Here is a 26,597-nt window from a genome sequence, read left to right as displayed (position 1 = left end):
TCGTTAATTTTATCCAGAAACAAAGAGTTGCCTCCCTTTGCCCTCTCAGAGTTGGTGGCTGTGAATTTGCAAGTCTCCCTCAAAAAGGGATAATAGGGATCGTCAGCATTTATATAAAGTTTAATTTTCTTTTAATGCTAATTTCTTGTTTAAATCTGCAAAGAAGCGAAGTTTGAAGATTCTCTGGATGATGAAAATGAAATCATTATTGCTAATTCTTATTCTGTAGGTTGTTATTTAAGCAACAAAAATTTACCCCATATTGTTCACTTCAAGGCTTCATCCGTTGTTCTACTTACCGCACCCTTTTTGAATATTTATTGAATCAAACTAAGAAAGCTCTTTGGACGATTTCCTAGAGATTCACAGCTCCCAGGGACATCATAATTAAATGCACGTTCCCTCAAACTAGGCATGGTTTTTAAAGCCCAGATTTACAGAGGGATTTAGCATCCATTTTAATTTGGAAACGAAGGCTTAGAACCATTTGTGAAATATGTGAGGAGCCCATTGAAATACTGCTTTGGAAGTATAAGGGGTGAGAATATTCCTTGTTCCCATTGACTTCTGTGTCTTGGGAAAGTTTCTCTAAATGTGTTTATACTAATACATGTATGGGAATGCTGCTCAGAGTGCTTTATTGGTGGGTATAAAGTTTATATAGAAATGGACTCTATAGGATAGTGTTGGACACCTCGTGGCTATTGGGTGAGATGTGGCTTATAGGAAGGCCATTACTAGAATTTATTTCTATTCCATCGCTGCCAATTTCGTATTAAACCCGAGTCAGGTTGTCCGCAAATAACGGTTTGACAGTTGTCTACAGTTTTGCTTTGACAGGATGGTTGTGTGTTCCATCTTAGAATTGTGTATTTCTGCTGCTGTCTTCTCCCCTTACCTTACCTGCTGGGCTCTCACTGTCACCCAGTCGTGCTCACTTGCGTCATTGCTGTTGGTCTCCCGTTTCCAGTCCATCTTGCTCCCCTGCTATACTTCTCATGGAGTCTTTGATGACTCCTGCATGGCCTGCCACATTTGTGCCTTCTGGGCTTGCCAACCCAGACTCCTTATTTGTTGGGGTCCAAGGAGTCTCAGCCTTCCTCTACAAATATCCCCAGAGGGCAGCCACTTCTGATATTTGCCATTACTTGGGATTGCCACGAACATTCAAGTGTCCGTACCTTCGTTCGGTGGTCTTGATCACCCATGAACCCACCCCACACTCCGCCGACTCCTCCTTCCATCAAAATCGCCCAATTCCCTTTCAGTTTATCCCAGAGGACTTACTTGTGCTTTTCTGCACGCCCTCGCTTTGTAACTGCGCTGTGGCCCTGCTCACATACTACCTTGTGTCATAGTTTGATGCATGTGTGAAACAGCAATGACTAGTCAACACCAGTTACACTAGTTACTACTTACACTGCTGTACACGCTTAATGTGCATTTTCTCGCGTAATCTTCACCACAGTCATAAGAGGGTGGATACTCTTGTTTTGCTAGTTTTAACGGATGAGCTAACCAAGGTATAGAGGTTCCCGGCACCCATCAGGTTAGAGAGTAGAGCTGAGAGTCACGCTGGGCAGTCTGTCTCTAAATCACAGTTCTGTACTCTATGTGGTAGCGAGCTTGGGGAACTGCTTCTGTGATTCTACAGTGAAGAGTATGAGGTGAAAATTCATCCACAGTCAAAACTATCCTTAAATGTCCCAATTGTTCCTCTGACACTGGGACAGACAGGTTGAGTAACAGATAAAGCGTCAGTTATGTTAGAAGCCGTGATGTATAAGGAATACTGGTCTTTCAAGGGTGGAATTCTGTTAATGGGCAGGTGCACATACTCTTAATAAGTACGTATGTGGGCTCTGAGATTCATTAGCGGAAGGGAATGTTTAGGCACCCCTTCTTATTCTCATGGGCTCACAGGTTCATCGAGCAAAACGCTCTAGATATTGCGGGGCTATGCAAATCATCACTTTATCAGTGCTTTTGAGTTAAATGAACTGTGATACCATTCCATTGTATACCGAGAACAAGAATCATTTCCATTGTTTTTACTTTCATACTCAGAACCAAGGACAGTACCCAGCACATGGTAGGTGCTCAGTAAATGTTTGTTGTAAATTAGATTTAATCATAAGAGAAATCTGAAAGTCACTTTTGCAATAATGATTCACATGAGAGAAGTGACCACATAGTTGCAAAACACTGTTCATTTCTTATTACCAAATGATCCAAGGAAATTCTGTGTTCATGAGATCCTTCTAATAACATCATCATAATTGCAGCTGTATGAACTGATTTTACTGTGTAGTTCTTTTAGTTGAGAAAGCTCATTTAAAAATGCATCACTTTTTTTTTTCTTTTTTGGCTAAACTTGGTTCAACTTCTTTCCCTTGCTGTACCAGTTTTCTGGATATAGAGACTTTAAGGTTTTCTGTGATCATTTCCTTTTCTATCAAAGGAGCATGTTGTATTGGCTATCGGATCATTATTTCCGTCCACTCTTGAGTATTGCTAACTCTAGCCCCTCAGAGTAAAAAAATTACAAACATTTACACATATATGCATACACATAAAACTCCGCACCCTCATTGTTTATCCCCCTCCAACAATATCTTTCAAATGACTTGTGTGGCTTTCAGCTCTTCCTTCTGCTCTGTCTGGTGTAGAAGTCAACAGACAAGTGGGTAATGGGAGGCTGTGCTATGTGGTGGCAGGAACGGTGGTCAGGAACTTGAGAAGCTGGTTTCTACTCTCAGCACCACTAACAACCCCACTGTGTGACTTTTGGCCAAAGTTATATGTTGCTGAGTGTTCTTTTCCTCATTACTAAGACCAAGGGAGTTGAGTCAATGTGAGAATTTTACTCCAAAGTCTCATCTTACACTCTTTTAAAAAAAAAAAAATAGTAAAATGTGAAGTTTACTTTTTTAATCCTATTAAGCAGGAAGTTCAGTGACATTAAGTACATTCTCCGTGTACAACCATCGCCACCCTCCATCTCTAGAACTGCCTCATACTCCTAAGTGGTACTGCCTAACCATTTAATCAGAAGTTCTTGAGAACAAAGTGGAAGTAAAGGAAGCCACCCGCAAAAGATAGTACATTACAAAATTGTTGTGGCTTTAATTGAATACTGAGCTATTCTAAAATGTAGTACTAACCAGCTATTCTCGATACTTCCTGTGTTGGGCATCATATGAAGCACTGTACCTATAATTACTCTTCTATTCTCACAGTACCCCTTTGAGATTGATGATGACGTTATCCTTATCTTACAAATGAGGAAACCAAGGTGGAGATCTTACATGACTTGTGTGAGATCACCCAGCTCGGGAATGGTGGAGCCGATTGGTACCCAGCCATCCAGCTCTGGGGCCCAACCCTCTGCAGCACGTGCCCCACAGTGTAGTGGCCTCACTCCTCAGCTGTCATAGCTACCCAGCTCCTGGTTCCTGGGCGGGTCACCAAGGAGAGGCTCACAGGGGCCACTGGTGACCTAACATGATATTTTGGGTTTTATTTTCATTTTTGAGGAGGCTGGGAGGATGACTTTAGCTGTTAAATAAGAGGCTTTTGTTCTTTTAAAAAAATTTTTTTTAAATATTTATTTTTGAGAGAGAGAGAGAGAGAAAGTGTGAGCAGGAGAGGGGTGGAGAGAGAGGGAGACACAAGAATCTGAAGCAGGCTCCAGGCTGTGAGCTCTCAGCACAGAGCCCAGTGCAGGGCTTCAGCTCACGGACTGCAAGATCATCACCTGAGGTGAAGTCAGATGCTTAACTGACTGAGCCACCCAGGCACCCCTAAGAGGCTTTTGTTCTAATCACTTTTTCTCCCTGTTAATGAACACATCCAATGGCTATGCCTGTGTTCTGCCCTGGTACCTGTTCAATCTTCCCTAACAGTAGAGAGCTTTGACTGAAATTGCAAAAGTTCCATAAAAATGCTCTAGCACTCTCAAACAAATGTAGTTCTATAATTCACACTTGGGAGATAAACAGTTAAAAAGAAATCCTGCCTATTTAAAAGTCATTTTCCTGGAAGGTCTAGAGCATAATTAACGGGACAAACAAAATCCTTCCTAAAACCTAAGGGGCTTAGGGGAAGGTAAGTGAATAAATAAACTTACTTACTTTCTTTCTTTCTTTCTTTCTTTCTTTCTTTCTTTCTTTCTTTCTCTCTCTCTCTCTCTCTCTCTCTCTCTCTCTTTCATCAATCAGTCAGTCAGAGACTGTTCTTTCTCCCTTAAGCAGAGAAATCAGTAGAGGCTATATAAATACACAAACAGTAATTTAATTTCTTTTCAGTGGTGCTTATAGTTTAGGATATTTATTTTTGAACATGATTAACAATATCATTTGGTTGAAAAGGATAAAGCAGAAACATTTTCTTTAGTAAGAATGACTAATAGGTAAGTACACATATTATGGCCTGTGAAGGGCTCCAGGAGAAATCGCTATGGGGTGACACAGACTGGAGAGGGGAAGGCGTGCAGGAGTGAGGCTGCCTGTGGGAACCAGCTCAGAGGGAAGTGGAGAAGGAGGTAGGGTATCACGGTGTGGAAACATTACTTCCTTTACTTTGCAGATGTCCAATGGATACAAGTGTCAAATTGTCTTTCTCTGCGTAGAAAGGAGCTTGTTTGGGGGCAGTATGGCATCATGGGTAAGAGTAGCGGTTCTAGAGCCAGGCTACTGGGACCATTACTGGCCTTAACGTCAATGATGTCCTCTGCCTCCTTTCTGTTGTTTTTGGAGGATTATGTGCAGACCGTGTAGAACTTGTTAGTCCCAGTATTTACTAGCTGCTTCTGTTGCTGATGATGACGATCAAATAGGGGACATTTCTTTGTTCCCAGAGTTTTCTGTGTAAGCAACGGTGTACCCAGATGGCTAGCACCAAACTTGGGGTCAGCAGCTACTTAATGGATGTGTAATTTGGCATTTCCTAAAAGCAGTTTCATTATTTATAAACTGACTGTAATGATATCTGTGTTACTAGTGTATTGAGAAAAATCCCATGAGAAAATACATGTGAAAGTGACACGAATTTTATATCAAGCACTATGCAAGTGTGAGGCATGTTCCACGTATTTGTGTTTTTCTACATCCTTTCACAAGTCATTTAATCCTTCCTGGAGCCACATCTTTCTTTTGTTTTTAATATCCTTTTATTTATAAGTTCCAAATGTCACTGCCTGTAGTGGACATTAGCGGGGTATTGTGTGTGTGTGTGTGTGTGTGTGTGTGTGTGTGTATAAATATTTACATGTGCATATATAAAATATGTATATGTGTGTATATAAAAAGATATGTGTGTGTGTGTATACACACACACACACACACACACACACACACACACACACACACACATATATGGAGAGAGAGAGCATGTGAGAGTGAGTGCATGGAAAACACCTCTAGCAGAAAAGGCAAGCATGCACATCACAATTTATTCCATAGGTTAGAAAGTTCTAGAGGTCATTCACTTTGCTCAAGGGTCCCCTCAGAATGTCTAGAAAAATCTGTTCCTACCACTTTATCGACCTCTGTCAAATCTCACTTCTTGAAAAGAAGTCTTGAAAAGTGGTCTTGAAAAAACCACTTCAGTTATCACTTCTTGGTGGAAGCCTGTTGTAACATCTGGTCTGAATTATTAGCAGTCCCTATTTGGGACTCCTGTTGCCCTTTACAGATGTAACAGTACTTTTCATTATATTCATTACATTATATTGTAATTTTTCCTTTTTATATCTGTCTTCTTCTCTAGCCAACAGACACTATTATCTTGGTTTTCTTGTGTGATTGACAAAGAGCATCATAGGTGCTTATTATATTTGGTTTCTTTTTTATTTGATGAGTAGTCAGTCATTTAATATAAATTTATCCCTTTATCTTTCATCTGAGTAGAGATAATCCAGAGAACCTAAACGAGTGACCCAGTATTACACAGCAAATCACAGGCAGAGTCAATATGAGAACATAGGTGTCTAGATACTATATGTTTTTTTTTTTAATGTTTAAATGTTTTTTAAAGTTACTTATTTTGAGAGCAAGCAAGAGTGTGAATGGGGAAGGGCAGAGAGAGAGGGGAGAGAGAATCCCAAGCAGTCGCCACACTGTCGGCGCAGAGCGCTGACACAAATTGTGAGAGCATGACCTGAGCTGAGATCAAGAGTCTGTCGCTTAACCGGTGGAGCCACCCAGGTGCCCCTAGATACTATGTTTTTTTATTCTTTTTGGGTGGTCGATGAATAATCTGTGCTTGGAATATGAGCATGATAAAGAGTTTGATGCTATCATTATGGGTAAACACGAAGATATTATTCCTATCTTAATGCAATGTATAATATTTTAAAGGATTATTTGTCATGGAAATGAATATGGAAATTTCCTATTCATTAGCAGTACCTTGTTATGGAATAAATAGTATTGCATTTTTCTGTTGATGCCTCTGTAAACCTCCTTTCATGGAAGTTTAATGATTTTTTGTTGTAGGTGGTATCTATCTCATAGGTTTCTGTTTCTGTGTACTGAAAGTTATAATGTGAAATTCTTACATGTCTGCTAATTTTGTTCTTGCTCTTTCCAGGTTTTATTGCTTCAGACATGACATCAAGACACTCCAGTACCCAGTTGTGGTTAATTACACATTATCACGAAATGGGATCGTTGTATGACTATCTTCAGCTTACTACTCTGGATACAGTTAGCTGCCTGCGAATAGTGCTGTCTATAGCTAGTGGTCTCGCACATTTGCACATAGAGATATTTGGGACCCAAGGGAAACCAGCCATAGCTCATCGAGATTTAAAGAGCAAAAACATCCTGGTTAAGAAGAATGGACAGTGTTGCATAGCAGATTTGGGTAAAGTTTTAAAAATATTTCTTAATTACCATTTTTACTTCTGTTGCAGTCCATCCTTTAGCTAGGTTGCATCCACCACCCCCCCCCCGCAACCTTTCGTTATGAAACATGTCAAGCATGCAGACAAATCAAAAGAACTTCATAGTGAATAGCTGTATACCCACCGCCTAGATTCTGCCATCAACATTTTACTATTCTTAAGCTTTGCCACACATCATCCATCCCCTCATCAATCCATCATAATCTTTGATGCTTTAAGTAAACTGCACACAAAAGAGCCCTTTCTTGTAAAGACTCGAGCATGTATACCACTGTGTCATTCACCAGAGTGACTACTGTGTGTTTACTTTTTTCTTTCCAGGTGAAATTTCAATTTCATGTGAAATGAACAAACGTTAAGTAATACATTCTCAGAGTTTTGACAAGTGCTGTAAAATCCAAATGTCTATCGAAAGTTAGACCTTCGCATTACTTTGGAAAGTCACTTCATGCCCATGCAGTGCATCGCTGCCCCAGCCCACCCTCAGAGGCAACCAATAGTGTGTAGCATTCTCATTTCCCAAACCTTTACACAAAGTAGGTACACAAATAACCTAGGGAATGAGTTCATCTTGAAAATGTTTCTAAAGTTGTTTTTTTCTGTAACCATGGCAAAATTATCAATGAAGAAAGAGAAAACCTAACCCAGTTCGCAATTTGCCCTGCTGGGATACCTCATTCCTGTGGTATTAGGATACTGCTCAGTGTGAGCTTTAATTGCATTATAAATAAGACTGTTTTCATTTATAGCGACATTGTATATAAAACCATCTTCAACTTAGACTCCTTGGATATTGGCTGAGTAATTATGCTAATGGGAACTGAATTGTAATATTGGTTATTCATGTCAGTGGACTATTGAGAGTCCTCACTCTATTTGATTAAAAAATGGTTTATATTATTTTCTTCCATATACCTGTAGTTATTGTTCCTAGTATTCCCATACTTGTAGGCTGATAAAGGTTTAGACAGTATTAGCTCTATGATATAAATGATAGAATTTATTCTTGTTTTTAAACACAAAAGACTCGACATGTCAGGAAAATTCATTTCTTTTGTTATTTCTTTAAAGTCTTTGCATTCATGCTGAGAATTATTTTACAACGTTTTGCAAGTGTGAGAAGACAGCTACTAAGGATAGCATTGAAAGGGCATGGCTCTAAAGCTTTTTGTGGGCAGTTGTAGTTGTGGTGTACTGGACTTTCATGGCAATGCCATGGCTTTTGGAGCAGGGTGATTTGGGCTGGAATCCTGATTTTCCCAGTTATTCACCCCGTATATCTGTGCAGGTGTTTTAATCTATTTACCTGCCCGAAGTACACGACCACTTATTTTCGATGTTAGGGTAAGGGGCTTAGCAAGGAACACTTTAGCGTTTGACACTGTGCACTGTACTTCTGTACTGTTTCAAATGTTCATAACGCTGCGTTCAACTATTACTCATGTTACTAAAAATCACTTATGCCTACCTCACATGATTCTTACAAGATTCAGAAGTTACAATACTTGCGTTGCAAATGATAAGCATTCAGAGGGTGGTTGCTGTTATAGTCCAGTGGTCTAGGGGAGATGGAAAATTGAGGAGGCTGTTGGCTTTGGTTATGGGACTTGATAGGGAGTCAGAGGTGTTTTTCAGTAAGTCCAAGTAATTCGTGATTCATCTGTCTTTCTTTTGGCCTGTAGCCTTCCAGTTAGATACATAGATTTGTAGAAAAATCTGTGTTAAGGTGTTTATTATTCAGGGAGTAGATCCTTTGAACAGAAGACAGCTCGTCCTGTAAGATCATCATTTGTTTAATTTTTCACTTTATACCCAGAAATTAAGGATCACTCATTAGAAATCATGTTCTATTATTGAAACTGCAAAAATTTCAGTATTGTATTTATTTTTCTAACTTTTTATTATAAAAAATTCAAACATACAGAAAGGCTGAGGGAATAGTAAGTATAAAGATCATTCATACCCACAGCACTGAGATTCAGCAGTTGTTAAAATTTTGCCATATTTGCTTTATCTATATGTAGCTGAACGTGTATCTTTGCTGATACATTTGAAAATAAGTTGCAGACATCACAACACTTCTAAATATTTCAAAATGCATCTCTTAAAAATATCAAAATATATCTGCATGATCCTTTTATCAAACCTAAAATTATTGATAATTCAATAATATCATTTAATGTCCATTTTCAGATTTTTCTGTTTTTTTCAAACAAGAAATCAGGCAAGGTTCACACATTGCATTTGGATATTTTGTCTCTTTAAGTAGTGTGATAATTATCTATTACTGGGTAACAAACTCTCTCTAAAACTTAGCAGCATAAAATAACAAATTTGTTATCTCACATAGTCATCTGAGGGTCAGCAATCTTAGAATGACTTAGCTCTACGGTTCTGGCTCAGGATCTGGTGGGGGTTCCAGTCAAGCTGTCGATTAGAGCTCCAGGCACCTGAAGGCTTGATGAGGGCTGGAGGAACTTCCAGGATGGCTCCACTCACATGACTATTGGTGGGAGGCCTCAGTTCCTTGTCACGGGGACCTCTCCACGGGGTTGTGTGAGTGGCCTCATAACACAAGAGAACTGATAGCGAGCAGAGAGGAAGCCATGATGCCTTATATGTCCTGACTTTGAAGATATACACTCATTTCTGCCAGGTTCTGTTTGATAGCACAGCCTACCCTCAAGGCAGAGGGAGTTGAACTTCACCTCTTGAAAGGAGAAGTCTCAAAGAACTTGAGGACATATTTTTAAACCACCACAGTTAGTACTGCCATGATCTATTTAAACTGCTCCTTTGTATATTCTGTTATTTTGACTCCTCAGTTCTGGAAACAGTAAAGAGGTATATATGTTTTGGGAGACAGTGGCCACAGAATCTTGGGGTTGATTATAAAAGGCAGGGAAAGAGGAACCGGTCTGATTTAGTGAATGCAATCGCTGATGTCTCTAGTAATTTTTCAGGGTGAGATAACAGGTGCCATCCCTGTGGCATGATAAGGAGTCATCATCCCACACACTCAGAGCCACAGAGCAGGAGCAGAAGTGTTCCTAGATGGCCTGAGGGATCCCCAAAGGATCCTTGGGTTGCAAAGGTTTACACAGGCTGCTTGTTCCAATGTGGCACTTTTCATTGTGTGTTAAAGGAATTACTTTCAGTTGGTCAGCATGGATATCAAAAAGTAATGTTATCCTCACAATGAATCATGCATGTATCTGCCTAACCCTCCTGGTCTGTGTGGAATGCCAGGTCACTCTGATTGAGGAATTCTGAAATGAGGGATGGTTTAAGAAAGGGCTTCAAACCCATTTAACAGGAGGGCTGTGCTTTGAATTGAGGGCAGTTTAATGCTGTCTGTATGCATGACTTTAGAGAAAAGCCTGTGGGCTTGGTCAGCATTGCTAAGTCTCAAATGAGCATCCCTTCCTCAAGGGATGGAGTCTGCCCTTTAAGTAGTGATACGTTACCGCAGATTCGCTGCCTCACACTGTTGGAAATTTGTGTTTGCACACAATTGGGAGCTGTGGCGGAGCAGGAGAACTTAATTTCCTTCTGGTAAGACACTTGGAGATTCCCACTTAACATGTGAGCCTGTTTTCCTGTGGACTTCAAACACTGGCCACACAGTGCTTCGGTGCTTCAGTTTATTATTCCCCCAAGTCTTTTTGTCTCAGGGGTTCATGTGTTAACTTAATAGCGTCAGAATGTTTCTGGCATTAGTTCTTTTTTCTGTTGGTGACAGGTGTCATCACAACAGTATTCCAGATTGCTCTGGATGTAGTGCAGCAGTGACCACGATTACCATGAGAGGGCGCTTCTGATTGGGGTTGGTTTGAAAGGCCTTCAGCAGCCCTCTGTGAGAAAGGTCGTGAACTGACCCGCCCTGTTGTCTTCTTCCCTTTAGGCCTGGCAGTCATGCATTCCCAGAGTACCAATCAGCTCGATGTGGGGAACAACCCCCGTGTGGGCACCAAACGCTACATGGCCCCTGAAGTTCTAGATGAAACCATTCAGGTGGATTGTTTTGATTCTTACAAGAGAGTTGATATTTGGGCCTTTGGACTTGTCTTGTGGGAGGTGGCCAGACGTATGGTGAGCAATGGTAAGTATCTGATCTCATGTAGTAATGTCCTTTTCCAAGTCGTCTTGATTCTACGATCTTTAAAAGGGCAAAGGAAATATTTAAGTCCACAATGCACCATGAATCATACTTATTCCTTGAATCATACATCAGGCTATCAGCATCTATATTTGATTTATGGCTAGTAGGTGGAATGTAATGGCATTATATTTTAGCTACACAAGAGGAAATGATGGTTGAAAAAGAAGAATATTTTGGGCTGGGACATCTGCTCCTAGCGCTGCCTCCCCAGTGCCTCAAGTATAAGCCCCCAATAAATGCTTCCTGTCTCTTAAAAAAAAAAAAAGAATATTTCTGGAAAAGACTGTTCTTCAGCTTTTCTTTTGATTGGTCCATATTTCATTCTTTCCTTTCTCCATCTTCCTATTCTCCCTTTCTTCCCACCCTCCCTCCTCCTCTTCTCTTCTCACAAGTGAGGTTTAACATGAAAGAATGCTTGAGTAAATCTAAGTGTGAATCCTGCTATGTTAGATATTTTTACTTCCTAAAGTTGGATTATTGAGAAAATAACGCTCAGGTTGCATACTCAGAATTCACTTCTTTGTGAGAAGCAGTCTATACCTTCTTAATTAATGAAGTTTGAATTCAGGAAGTCCTGAACAGGTGGTTAATGCTGGGCCTCTTAGAAGTACGTTTTCTGAAATGGTGTTGTCGTAGCAGTGAGAGAAGCATAGGTCAATCATTTTTAACCTGTGACTCATACAATAAAGTCTTACTTACTCTTGTCTTTCGCGTGTCCCCATTAGCCACAAGTACGTTGTTGAACTTTACTAGAAGTACACTGTATTCTGAAAGAACTAAGTATACTGTTCCAAATTGCACACGCCCCAGCTACCCACAAAGTGGTTATTATAGCCAGCTCTCTTGACTCACCTAAATAAACTTCTTCTTCTGAACTGGAAGTCTTATTTCAGAGGACATGTCTGAAATTGTTGCAGAAAAACAGGAAAATGGCATATATTTTGATTAATACTCATTTTCAAAAGCTACTTTCCCCTCCCAGCACTTGCTGGAATCCTGGATTTGAAGTATTAAATAATGTGCGAACTCTCAAGGATTGAGATTCTTGGGGCAATCATAATTTTCCTGAACAACATAACCAGAGAATAGGAAGTTCTTTGAGGAAAGTTGAATCGGGGTAATTTAACATAGCTTTCGTGTGCAATAATTAAAACTGGCATGCCTTCACGGTAGCTGCTGAAGTTGCCGCTTTTCCTTTTTTCTTTTTTTAAATTTTTTTTTTTCCAACGTTTATTTATTTTTGGGACAGAGAGAGACAGAGCATGAACGGGGGAGGGGCAGAGAGAGAGGGAGACACAGAGTCGGAAACAGGCTCCAGGCTCTGAGCCATCAGCCCAGAGCCCGACGCGGGGCTCGAACCCACGGACCGCGAGATCGTGACCTGGCTGAAGTCGGACGCTTAACCGACTGCGCCACCCAGGCGCCCCTTTCTTTTTTTTCTCTAACAGCAAAGGCTGTCTGGCTTTGATACCCTTAGGGAATTTGTTAAAAGCAATTGTTTCAGATTAAACATAAACATACACGCATCGTAACTGGACAGTTCTTTTAGTTTTCTTTTTCTTTTCTTTGTTCTGATGGAGCCACGAACATTTTCTTGGTAATTGTTTCTCAATCATTGGGAGCTTACTGACTTGCATTTTGTGCCATTCAAGTGCCTTGAGAATTATCTGCAACAGGGAGATTGTTTTGCTGATTTATGAAGTTCTGAACTTTGTCTGGAATTGCACATCGGCTTCATTTGCCTACCCCCTCACCAATAATCTTTGAGCATCTTGGAACTGAAAATCTAATTGTAATTAGTTTATTTTATCAAACAACTTAGAGACGGATTGGCATCATAATGAACCATGCAACAGGGAACCTGCCCCAAATTAAGCGGAAACGAATATGCCAAGGCTAGGACGGTGGCAGTCCGGCGGTGGGTGTGCTGGAGCAGCACCAAGCAAGCCTGCATGACGAAAGCCAAACTTGGCAGAGACGTGGGGTTTGGGCTTTGTAAGAATTCTTGTTGCAAACGTGTTCCCTCTGTCACAGGCATAAACCCAAGTGGCTCTTAGAAGCTTAATAGGAGTCCATTTGAAATTAGAATCATCAGTTTAAAATTTAGCTCAACAAATGGTAGTTTGCATCATCTGTTTAACATTATTTTGGGGAAAAAAATCATGAGGAGAGAAAGACTATTTTGGTGGGTTTTTTGATTGATTTCCTCTTACGTCATCATTTAGGTGGTTCTCAAGTTCCTAAAATTCTGGTGAGTCGAGCTTCTCTTCTGTGTTGTGGTTTGAGTTTTTGGAGGAGGTAAGGGTATGTTGTGTCTCATTTTAAGTCAGTGTCCCTTGGCAGTGACTAATTTGATATTTTCCCGTCTCTTTTTAGTCCCCCTTTTCCCATGAGTGTTCACATGTGCACGCACTCATGCACACATGGAAATCACCTTATCTGAACTCAGAGTAGGTTTGCATGTGGGATTGAACACTTTCAGGTTTATTATTAATATTTTAGTTATTACTACACCAAAACAGAAAAATGAGAGAAAATCTGCCCTTAGTTCGAACATCTATATGCCTTTCCACTTCTCTGTGCACCCACGTGTATGTTTCTGACTCCATTGTAATCATAGTATATATACAGTTCTGTATCATCTTTTTTCATTTGAGTGTGCCTTTAACGTTAGTCTGGTTTTAAGTGGTCACGTGGTATTTTAGTGGCCACTTTTATATTTTAGACATCCCGTCTCCTCCACCTGGGGCATACTAGTTCATACAACTTTTTCACTTGGGGAATTAATTCTTTTCAACGTTTTTTATTTATTTTTGGGACAGAGAGAGACAGAGCATGAATGGGGGAGGGGCAGAGAGAGAGGGAGACACAGAATTGGAAACAGGCTCCAGGCTCCGAGCCATCAGCCCAGAGCCCGACGCGGGGCTCGAACTCACGGACCGCGAGATCGTGACCTGGCTGAAGTCGGACGCTTAACCGACTGCGCCACCCAGGCGCCCCGGGGAATTAATTCTTAATCCGAAAACAAGTAGACCTAATAGGTCAGAGTATGGAGGTTTTTATGGCTTGATACATATGCCAAATTGCTTTTCATAAAAGTTGTACTAATTTACAATATCTCACTCACCCGAGGGTGTGATGTACCTATTTCACGTTCTTGCCAGCTTTAGGAGCTGTCATTAAAAGAATATATATTTTTGAAATTATTGCATATAAAACGTACCTCATTTAAATATATGAATATCTTATCTTAGGAAGGTCATTATAATTATGCATCCTTTGAGTTTCCGAGCCCATGATAAAAATTGATGACCAGATAGTTCTCCTGGAGCAGTATGATCCTCAAGTGAACCATGAGTATAAAAATATGTTGCATTTTGTATTTTCATTGGAATGTTGCATTTATTTGCTGCTAATAATAAGCTTCATGCTGTTTCTGTACAGGAAATGAGAATTAAGTCCATTTGCACATCTGAAAACTTCTCAGTAGTGTCTTTTGGAATTCACTTCTTATGTTTAGATTGACACTGAATTTGGAATTGGTAGCAAGGAAAATGGTTTTCTCATCTGTCCTGTGTGAATTTTCTGTACCAATGTAAGGCAGGGGTTGGCCTGGATCAGTAGTTCTTTGAGTGTGTGTCAGATTTTTCTAGAAACACAGAATGCCCCACCCCAGAGTTTCTGATTTAGGAGGTCTAGGGTTGGACAGAGAGCTTCCCTTTCCAACAGGGCTGCAGGTGATCCCCACATTACTGTTGGGTCAGGGGCCATAGTCTTGAGATCTCATGTGAACATGGAATCAGTCGGTCTTCCCGGGCCGGGAAACAGACTGCCTCCAGAATGTGGACAGTCTGTCCCAGCAGGATACCCATGACTTGTTTCTGATGCTTTAGGTGTAGATACTTGCTCTCTCTTGCATGCTTAAGAGGGGTTCATTTCTTTAAGAGTCTTGTAGATAGACCCTGGCCTTTCTAGATTTTTTGCTACTTCTCTGAGAGTATTCTGGCAGTATTCTTCTTTTGATAGTTCTGCGGATACATTTGTGTCTGGTTACCTGAGTTCAGTGTGGTGTGAGGACAGCACCTTACAGGGGGGTTGCATAGGTAAATGGGTACATCATCACTGTCAACTTGTGCCATTTAGCTTTGGTCTGATAGAAGACCTTTAGTAGCCCCTTCGAAGCATCCCCCAGTAGCATGTTACCTCTCCAGGATAGAAGCCCTTTCCCTGGAGCATCAGCTTTCAGTGTTCTGCCTTGTTTGTATCTCTGTATGCAGAAACCCCATAGTTGTGTTGTTCTCGTACTGTGATCACCTGCTCATGGATTTCAAAACCAAATAAGATCATCTCCATCACCCATCCTCCAGCATATTTTTGTAGTGTCATCTGGGCAGAATGAGCCTCTGTTCACCTCCATGCAGCTCACAGTCTACTGTTACATATTTTAACAGTTTTCATTGAGATTTAATGTCATATAAGTTTGTCATTTAGGTGACAGGCACACTTCACTATCGTCAATACACTAGCAATTTTGAAAAGGCACTATACCCATATTGGAGAGGCAGACACATTCCGAAGATAGGATAGATACTGTTCCTTTATTGTGTTTGGGTGCTGAACATCTTGTTGTGACACGTTTCTGTCTTCCCTTGCTGTGGCTTTCCTCGGGGCCAGAGCACCGCTCCTAGAAGCTGTCGAGTGGTGCCCTTTGTGTGCCACTGCCCTTGGGCCCTCCTGAGGCGGTGCGACATCATCCTTAACATTTCAGGCTGTGAGATCATACTCTCCGACTTGATCACTTACGTCAGTTTCATCATCCAAAAAATATTGGTGGTGATAATATTCACTTTAAAAAGCTCTGATGATCAACTGAGACAATGTATGTAAAGCATCTTGTGTGTCTCTGGCATGTAGTGAGTGTTCGGTGATGGGGCCATGGGTATTTACTGTTCCATTGAAAATGAGTGTCAGGGGGCGCCTGGGTGGCTCAGTCGGTTAAGCGGCCGACTTCAGCTCAGGTCATGATCTTGCGGTCTGTGAGTTCGAGCCCCATGTCAGGCTCTGTGCTGACAGCTCAGAGCCTGGAGCCTGTTTCAGATTCTGTGTCTCCCTCTCTCTGACCCTCCCCCGTTCATGCTCTGTCTCTCTCTGTCTCAAAAATAAATAAACGTTAAAAAAATAAAAAATAAAAAATAAAAGAGAATGAGTGTCAGAGGACAATGGTGTGCTTGTGGACCTCAGTTGGCCTTCCCTCACCTCTCTGTATGCTAATCCTTCACTCAGATATTACATTTGTTTTTCTCTTCACTTCCCATGGGAGTGCTGGGTGGACACACTCTTGTTTCACCATTACTGGCTTTATTTTGTGATGGACTCCAGTGTTAAAATGTATCTCATAAAAAAAATCCTTGCTGGCCCGGCTGCATCTTTTAATGGGGTGAAGACTAGGAAATATTTGTTACAATGGGTTTTACAAAGTACATGTGTCAAACACAAATTTATTCTAAATAATCCTTGGGCTTCTGTTCCTAAGCACAGTGCGCTTGTATATGAAAGCCATGACAACTTTTATTTTCTTTAGCAACTTAATATCCACTATATTTCATGATTTCATCTCACTAGTGTATATTAAGTTTTGAACAAAGGGAAGAATAATCATATTAGGAAATTTTTTCAATATTCATTAGAGTAGTTTCTTTCAGGTGTTTTGTTTGGTTGAGCCTTTAATTATAAGTGGCTGGGGACAGGCATATGGAGGTGGAGTGGGAAGGAAGGGTATTTTCCCACCGATTCCTAGAATTTCACATCCCTGGTTTAGAGAGCCAGACCAGAGGACAGCAATCATGCCCTCATGACAAAATAACCTGAGTCCGGCAGAACTTCATTGGTTCAAGTAACAGTGTGTTAAATCTTGTAACAGCCCGGCATTCAGTGAACAATACATTCTTCACCTCATAGGAGACCGCTGTAGGTGCCAACTATTTGGACCTTCTGTGGAACTGCTCTCTTTAGGTTTTAACACTGTGCCAGATCTAAGCCCTCTAAGCTCTAGCTTAGAGCAGGGCTCTGTAGCTCACCTACACTTTTTGTCCCCCTCCTCTGACAACTGTGACATTAATGTATATTGCTAGTAGGGCCTCACTACACAGTAACCTACAAACCATTTGCTATGTTACGTTGATAAGAATCCCCAAGATAGCAGTTACTTTTATAATTCTAACACAGATCTCTGAGAACAGAGTCAGTCTTGACTTGAGTGACGTGCATGGTCCCATATACCTGTGGATTGCAGTACGGGAGGAGGCATGGACCTGCCACGTGTATACTCTACCTAGCAGGGAACAAAATGGGGTGAATTTTAAAGCTGTTCTTCCAACCCGCTTCCTGTTTCAGAAAGGAGTACTTGGCTGTGGGGTAAGGCAGGGCTTCCCAGTGAGTATGCGGTGTTAGGTTACAGAAATGCCTGAGGTACTGATTCTCTTAAACCTCCGGCAGGGAGACGGGGCCCACGGGGACCAGAACCCCCTACACTGTCGGCACCTCTAATTCAGCAGCCTCATCCATTTATCTGCAAGTAATGTTTGATGGGGGCCATGGCACAAAAAATGTTTGAAGTCCTCCCGTTAGGAATAAGTGAGACGACACACATCTTAGAAATACCTTTTTGAATCTTGGAAAACAGTTCACGGAAAGGCATTCTTTCCGGTGACACTAATTTATACACGTATTACTTCATGCTTTTTTCCATACCAAAATGGTACTTTTACCATTATTTTACTCTTTCTCTTTTCATTGGAGTTTTTCAAACTTAGTCTTTTGAGGTCTAGCTGATACACAACGTTACATTAGGTGCAGGTATACAACATAGTGAGTCAAGTCTGTATGTTGTGCTCACATAATTGTAGCAACTGTCACCATACAGCACCATAACAACACTGACTGTATTCCCAATGCTGTACTTTCCATTCCTGTGACTTATTCTGTAACTAGAAACTGTTACCTCCTTTTCACCCATTTTGCCTCACCCCCTTCCCCTACAGTACCCATCAATTTGTTCCCTGTATTTATGGGTCTGTTTCTGCTTTTTGTTTGTTCATCCGTTTGGGTTTTTTTAGATTCCATAGTAGATAAATTCATCTGGTATTTGTCTCTTTCTGTCTGACTCACTTCATAGCATAGTACCCTCTAAGGAATCCATTTTGTTGCAAATGGTGAAATCTTATTTTTTTTTATAGCCGAGTAATATTTCCTTGTGTACCTATGTATGTGCACAGAATGCCTTTCTGTGAACTCTGTTTTCCGAGCATCAAAAAGGTATTTCCACTATGTCTGTTGTCCCACTTCTCGTTCCTAACAGGAATACTTCAAACACATACATAGAGTCTTTACCCATCCCTCTGTCAACGGACATGTGGATTGCTTGCATATCTTGACTATTGTAAATAATGCTGCAATAGGTATAGGTGTGTATAGATGGTTTTGAATTAGTATTTTCATTTTCTTGGGGTAAGTACCCAGTAGTGGGATTACTCAATTGGATGGTATTTCTCTTTCAAATTTTTTTGAGGAACATCCATCCTGGTTTCCACAGTGGTTGCACCAATTTAGATTTCTACCAACTGTGCACGAGAGTTTTGCTCTACGTCCTTCACAGCACCTGTTTATTTCATGTGTTTCTGACACTAGCCCTTCTGACACGTGTCGGGAGATACCTCATCGTGGTTTTGATTTGTATTTCCCTGATGATGAGGGATGTTGAGCATTTTTTCATGTGTCTGTTAGCCATCTGGGTGTCCTTGGAAAAAGATCTCTTCAGGTCTTCTGCCCATTTTTTAAATTTTTTTTTTTTCAACGTTTCTTATTTATTTTTGGGACAGAGAGAGACACAGCATGAACGGGGGAGGGGCAGAGAGAGAGGGAGACACAGAATCGGAAACAGGCTCCAGGCTCTGAGCCATCAACCCAGAGCCCGACGCGGGGCTCGAACTCCCGGACCGCGAGATCGTGACCTGGCTGAAGTCGGACGCCAACCGACTGCGCCACCCAGGCGCCCCATCTTCTGCCCATTTTTATTCAATTTTTTTTTTGGGGGGTATTGTCTAAGTTCTTTATATTTTGGATATTAACCCTTTATTGGATGTATCATGTGAAATATCTTCTCCCATTCACTGAATTCCCTTTTCATTATGTTGGTTTCCTTCACCGTGCAAAGCTTTTAATTTTGGAATCATCTCAGTGGTTTATTTTTCCTTTTGTTTTTGTTGCCTGAGGAGACAGATCTAGAAAAATGTTGTTATGGCTGATACCCAAGAGATTACTGCTGATGGTACTTCTAGGAGTTTTATGGTTTCCGGTCTCACTTTTAGATCTTTAATCCATTTTGTTCATTTTTATGTATGGTGTGAGAAAGTGGACCAGTTTTCCCAGCACCATTCATTGAAGAGAATGTCTTTTTCCCATGGTATATTCTTGCCTGCTTTGTCATTGATCAATTGACCATATAAGTATGTGGGTTTTTTCTGGCTGTCTATTCTCTTTCATTTATCACTGTGTCTGTTCTTTACTGGTGTCATACCGTTTTCATTATTATAGCTTTGTAGTGGGTCTTGAAATCTGGGAATGTGATACCATCATTTTTCGTGCTCACGATTGCTTTGGCTCTTTGGAGTGTTTTGTGGTTCCACACAGAACTTGGGATTATTCTAGTTTTATGAAAAATGCCATTGGTATTTTGCTGGGGATTGTATTGAATCTCTAGATTGCTTTGGGTAGTACAGACATGTTTAACGGTATTAATCATTCCAGTCTGTGGTATATCTTTCCATTTGTGTCATCTTCATTTCCTTTGGTTAGTGTATAAAACAGTTTTCAGAGTACTAGTCTTTCATCTCCTTGGGGAAGTTTATTCCTAGGTATTTTATTCTTTTTGATGCAATGGTAAATGGGATTGTTTATAGAAATGCAGATTTCTGTGTATTAATTCTGTATCCAACTTTACTGAATTCATTTATTCTGATGGCTTTTTTTGGGGGAGTCTAGGGCTTTCTATATATAGTGGTATGTCATCTAAAATTAGTGACAATCTTACTACTTTCTCACCATTTTGGATGCCTTTTTTTTCTCTTTTTCTTGTTATGGTTAGGACTTTTCAGTAGTATGCTGAGTAAAAGAGGCAAGAGTGCATATCCTTGTCTTATTTCAGATCTTAGAGGGAAAGCACTTATTGGCTGTGAAGATCAGTTTTGTCCATGAACCACTTCCCATTTTCTCACGTGCCACTCTTGAAGGAAATGCTGTATTAGCTTATAGTTCTCTCAGAAGCCAAAGGCCAACCATTCTAATTTTTATTAAAATGACCTCAGTTTTAAAGTTCTAGTCTTTGAAAGATTTCAGAATTTTTGTAGGAGTTAACATCCACCTGCATGTGGATGCAGGTGCAAGGGACTAGGTTCTCTTCACCTGTTACCTGGATTTCAGTTGTGACTACCCAAGTTGGAGAACAGTGAAGAGAGATAGTGAAGTGAGCATACTGTGACAGGAGATTAATGCAGAGAAGCATATTTTATTATGTCATTGTTGGCTTGTTGGGAGGAATTCTAGAATATAAACAGGGCATTGGATGTTAGTTTAGCTTTGCCATTAATTACCTATGAACTTGGACAAGTAGTTTTCCTGTGTGGTCCTCAGTGTTTTCTTCTAAAGGAAAGGAGGACTGTGACGTAATCTACATGATTCTAATATCCCACGGTGTCTCTTCACCTTACCTTCAGATTTTTCAGAGTACAGCCAGGTCCATTAGGGATTATGGGGTGAATTCATTTAGCAGACTTGACCTTAATTGACATGAGTCTATTTATAGCCTTTATGTATCCCATTAAGTGGGACTATTTGTATATTTTACACAGAAATGTGTTTGATGTGGGGTATCCCTCCGACTCTGCTAGTGTGTCACATAAATATGGTGTGTGCCTCTTATCTTTAAAATGTAAAAAATTCCAAATTCTGCAAACACAACTAACCTCAAGGGTTTTGGATAAAGGACCATGGATATATAATCAACATTCACTCAAGTAATATGTATGCAAGTGTGTATAATACACGAGGTACTTTTTTAGGCTCTGGGAAGCAGTGGAACAAAAAAAATATGATTTTAATATTTCTTTAATAGATTAAGCCACTATGGTTGAGGTATACATGGAGGTGATTGAGTATAGGGAGGACGCTGAATTGTTCTGGGATTGTGGTAGCAAGGTGGGAAGGTCTTCTTGGAAGATAGAAAGCATGAACTGAGTCATAAGCGAGATGAATAGGAGCTAGTCAGTTGTACTGGTCTGGGCAGACGTGTAGGTGGGAATGAGAAAATTCGATGGTGATAACAATCGGTATCCTGGGCAAAAGGAAGCACCATGGGGAACCTAAAGGTGCCCTGGTGCTAAAACTGCAAGCCACTGCGGTGTGGCTGACACCCAGATGGGTGAAGGAGCACTGTGGTGGCCCATGAGCAGGATCCCATGGAGACATAATGAGCTTTTCCCACAGTTTTTCTCCCAAGGCTTTTGCAGGGGCTGATGGGATATGGTGGATGGCTAGCAGGGGAGGATTCCAAGCACAGATACCTGTAGGTCCCAGAGACAGCTGTTAAAGGGGGAACAAAATGGTACACTAAGGCTTTGGTAGGGGGGATCACAAAGGCGGCTTTCTTTCCAGAGGGTGGTTTAAATGCAACTGTGGCATTTCATGCTTTTTGGAGAACTGTCTAGGACATTCTTCTTGGTCTGTGTATCAGCTTTGTGATGTGTGAAGGTGCTGGAACCAAGGCATGGCAATTAAAGGGTTTACTCAGAACCGTGCAACAAATGAATGGTAGGGATATTGGTTGGTAAAGATATATTTGCCCCACAGAATAGAAAAGTTCCAAATAGGCATATGCCCAGGGGAAAAAAAAATTAGCGTATAAATCAGATACATATGCCAAGGGTTGTGGGGGAGTAGGTTATGAATAATTCCTGATTCTTTTCTTGCCCTTTGAGTCACGCCAGCCACCTTTCATGGGAAAGCAGGGCCTGGCTCAGTTCATCCTTCCTCGACTACTGTTTCCCATGCTCCTGTTCTCCTGCATTCCTGTGCCCTTTGTTGTGCACACCACTCATGTGCCACTCAAAGTACTTTGCAATTTTAGTCACTTTTCTTGCTGTCTTCTGCTGGCTCATAATTTGGCACTTGTTCATCAAGTGCTATCTATAAAGGGACTTAAGAGTTCACTTTTTGCCCAACTTCCCACCTTGACAACACATCATTTTAGTCTGCCCTTGACCTCTTGCTCTCCCTACCACTATGTGCACCTGACTTCAGCCACAGGGAATTCTCCATCTTTGCAATGGGTAGGATCCTTTGTAGCCCTTTGTCTTCATCGCCACCACCACCACCCCCCGACATGAATGTCCCCTGTTAGGCCATGTTTCTCATCCCCATCCTCTTCCCTGCCTTGCAAACTGCTGATATTTCTAGGTCTGCCCGAGCCCTAGCTCTTGGAAAGCCTACTGATGGCACCCGGTTATATTTGGTACTGAAGCCACACAGCTCTTTTTTTCCTCTAAGACTGGTTGAGTACCATTTCCCTGCATCTTCTCCATGCTCTTACTGCTAATGCTAATTTGTAATTTCTTGTATTTCCCTTTCCCCTTATTCTGGGCCTCACTGCCAGCACTGCATCTTTTTTATTTTTGTATCCCCAGTGCCAAGCACAACCTCTGACTCAATAACCATTTTGATCCCTTAAACTATGCGTGCCGATTTAGGAACTAGCATGTACAAATATATTCTGAAAGGTAAAGATAGTGGGTGAAAAACATCTTTGAGCTTTTACAAGATTTCCATTATCCAAGGAAAGAAGGGCTTGTCCCCATCTTACACTGGATTTTGAGTTCCTCGACAGTCAAGAGCATGTCTTGCACTTTTATCATCCTCAACATTTAATATGGTGTTCTACACATGGTAGGTACGTAATGTACTTTCTATTCATTGAAATGGTTGCTTTCTTTGACCAGAGGAGTTCCACGTGACTGCCAGAGTTTAATCCCGGATTTATTTGGCACTGGTCATGCTTCTCCACAATGAGTTGGAGAAACCATCCACAATTGACCAGTGGTTGAAGAAAGAGAGGTGTGACTAAATCCCAGGCATAATCAATTAAATGATCTTTTTTTTTTTTTTCAACGTTTTTTTTTTTTTTTTTTTTTATTTTATTTATCTTTGGGACAGAGAGAGACAGAGCATGAACGGGGGAGGGGCAGAGAGAGAGGGAGACACAGAATCGGAAACAGGCTCCAGGCTCCGAGCCATCAGCCCAGAGCCTGACGCGGGGCTCGAACTCACGGACCGCGAGATCGTGACCTGGCTGAAGTCGGACGCTTAACCGACTGCGCCACCCAGGCGCCCTTAAATGATCTTTTTAAATTTGATTCTTTTTGTTAAAACATGGGACAGTTAATGAGATTAAAGCATGGGGAATATAAACAGGAGGGAACACTTCAGCTTTGCATAGTGAAGTTTGTTGTTTGGGATCAGTAGATCCCGTGTTTAAAAAATTCACCTATGCTTTTTTCTTCTGCCTTTATAGAAAAGGTCCACTTAGCCCTTCCCAAGCTAACCAGGCAAATTATCCCAAATAGCTGGCTAAGCAAATGCAAACAGTTATACTATTATGCTAGATTAAAAAAAAAAATAGAATAAATGTTAAAAAAGATTTGTTTAAAGGGGTGTCTGGGTGGCTCAGTTGGTTAAACATCTGACTTCAGCTCAGGTCATGATCTCACAGTTGGTGGGTTCCAGCCCTGCATCGGGCTCTATGTTGACAGCTCAGAGCCTGGAGCCTGCTTTGGATTGTTTGTCTCCCTCTCTGTCTGGCCCTCCCCCACTCAGTCTCAGTCTTTTGAAAATAAATAAATGTTAAAAAAAAAATAATGAAGTAGGTTAACTGTATTCTCCTTCAGAGAAGTGGACAGACCAGTAAAGGACCCATCTCTTACTATGGCCTATAAATTCATGTGGCCCCTAAAAAAAGTATAAATGACCTTACATGTCCAGTTGTATGATATGTCTTAGTACTAGAAGAAAATAGTTTTGTTTGAAAGCTTCATGGGATCTTCCCAAGAGGGGGGAGGTAAGGCCTTTGAGATGGGCTGTCACAAATCCTCCGAAAGTGGTGGTTTATGTTTTGCCTTGAAAAGCTTTAATCCATTGAATAATATAGTTTACAAATGCAATTGTGCAATGTGGATAACTTACCTAGATTTAAGCGATCTCACCCAGAAATTTATTTTTACATTACTGAAAACATGGAATATGGTATAAATTAACTTAGTCAAATCTGTGAAGTTTAAGAAAATCCATATGATTTCTTTAACATATTCCTATTATCATGGCTAACCTTGTGCATCAACAGTGTATATTTTTATAGGGTTTGTGAAATGGATTCTTGCACTTAATTTCTCTGAGCAGTGAAAAGGAGATTGAAGATTTTCAGGTGGCTTGTAGGAATTAGAACACTGTGAGCAAAGTTATAATTCAGTTTTTCTTTTTCTCAAACAACCTGTTAGGTATTTAGGAACAGAAGAAAGTGACATGGAGAGAGGAGGAGGGCAATAGACCAAGTAGTCCCCTGTCCTCATTGTCAAAGCCTTTGATGGTGCAAGAAAAATGATTTCCTTGGTTTCTTCTCTTTAAAGGGAAGAATCCATTTTCTAATTCTAAGTGATGAAGTTTTAAATTTCTCTATTTGTAAAATTACATCAATTTCTTTCACAAAGAAGAGTAGTTTTTCTGGGAAAAAGGGCTTCTAAGGCATTGGAAGCCATGCCGGGGTAGAAGGTAAGCTGAAATGAACCACTTCCATACTGGTTTAGGGAAGGGGAGAGTTCATCCTTTTGTCATTCTTCTGTCTTTCCAAATGACTGTCTTTTCTCTACATTTTCTTTTGTGCCTTCAGTCTGAGAGTAAATAATAGAGCCATCAAGCACACAACTGTGTCTGGCAGTTTGAGGTTGCTCATTGACTATAGAGTGAATGAGGAAATGAATATTTCATATTGTTTGCATTCTTCCAATGGGGGGAATTATTTCATAGCAGTGATTTCCCCCCTAAGCATCTCATAACCAACAGGAATATCTTGATGATGGTCGTGGATTAGCTACGTATTTCTATTTGTGGTCTGAAACCACTAGATTCATGTACCTTCTTTCAGAGGCCTTGTCTCTATTTTTTTTTTTTAAGTATAGTGGACAATGTTACTTTAGTTTTAGGGTTACACCATAGTGGGTTTCACAACTTTCTTCATTATTTCATGCTCACCACAAGTGTAGCTACCTTCTGTCACCATACAGCACCACTCATCCTCCCTGACATTCATTCCATTAACTAGAACCTTGTGCCTCCCACTCGCCTTCATCCCTTTATGTCCACTTTCCCAACTATTTTCCTGCTACAGCCACCAGTTCTGTGTTTACGGGTCTGTTTCTGCTTTTTGTTCGTTCTCTTTTTCCACATAAATGAAATCCTCTATATTGTCACAAATGGCAAGATCTCATTCTTTTTTTATGGCTTAGTAGTCTTCCAGAGAGAAGGGCTGGGAGAGGTGTGTATAATACATCTTTATCCATTCATCTATTGAGGGGCACAGGTTGCTTCTGTATCTTGGCTATTCTAGATAATGCTGCAATAAACATAGGGGTGCGTATATCTTTTTGAATGTGTTTTCATTTTCTTGGGGTAAATACCCAATTGTGGAATTACTGGATCATATGACATCTTTTTCATATTGGGGGTAACCTCCCTACTGTTTTCCACAGTGGTTGCACCAACAAATTCCCAGCAACAATGCACAAGGGTTCCTTTTTCTCCACATCCTTGCCAATATTTGTTATTGATCCTAGCCCTTCTGACACGTGTCAGGTGCTATCTAACTGTAGTTTTGATTTTCATTTCACTGATGATTAGTTGTGCATCGTTTCATGTGTGTTAGGTATCTGGATGTCTTTGGAAACATGTCAGTTGAAGTCCTCTGCCCATTTGTAATTGGGTTGTTGTTAGTTTTGGTGTTGGCTAAGTTCTTTATATATTTTAGACATTAACCCCTACTATATATATCATTTGTAAATGTCTTCTCCCATTCACTGGGTTGTCTTTTGTTGATGGTCTCCTTCTCTGTGCAAAATATTTTATGTAGTCCCAATAATTTTTCCTTTCATTTTTTTCAACGTTTTTTATTTATTTTTGGGACAGAGAGAGACAGAGCATGAACGGGGGAGGGGCAGAGAGAGAGGGAGACACAGAATCGGAAACAGGCTCCAGGCTCCGAGCCATCAGCCCAGAGCCTGACGCGGGGCTCGAACTCACGGACCGCGAGATCGTGACCTGGCTGAAGTCGGACGCCTAACCGACTGCGCCACCCAGGTGCCCCTTTCCTTTCATTTTTATAGCCTGAGGAAACCTATCCAGGAAAATGTTGCTAAGGCTGATGTCCAAGAGATT

At 40.8% G+C, this 26,597-nt stretch overlaps 1 protein-coding gene across 4 annotated transcripts in view; it reads left to right on the top strand.

The window, feature by feature from the left end:
- Nucleotides 1-26,597, top strand: part of ACVR1 (activin A receptor type 1) — a 142,055-nt gene that overhangs the window by 101,032 nt on the left and 14,426 nt on the right. For all 4 annotated transcript variants that reach the window (XM_086718647.1, XM_086718645.1, XM_086718644.1 and 1 more), the window contains 2 exons: nucleotides 6,592-6,867; nucleotides 10,812-11,009. In XM_086718647.1, coding sequence (XP_086574773.1) covers nucleotides 6,592-6,867; nucleotides 10,812-11,009 — 474 coding nt within the window. The remainder of the gene's footprint in view (nucleotides 1-6,591; nucleotides 6,868-10,811; nucleotides 11,010-26,597) is intronic.

This window comes from Puma concolor, chromosome C1 (genome assembly GCF_028749965.1).
Source record: "Puma concolor isolate L17-30 chromosome C1, mPumCon1.1.hap2, whole genome shotgun sequence".
NCBI lineage: Eukaryota > Metazoa > Chordata > Mammalia > Carnivora > Felidae > Puma > Puma concolor.
This window is presented reverse-complemented; position numbering and strand designations above follow the sequence as displayed.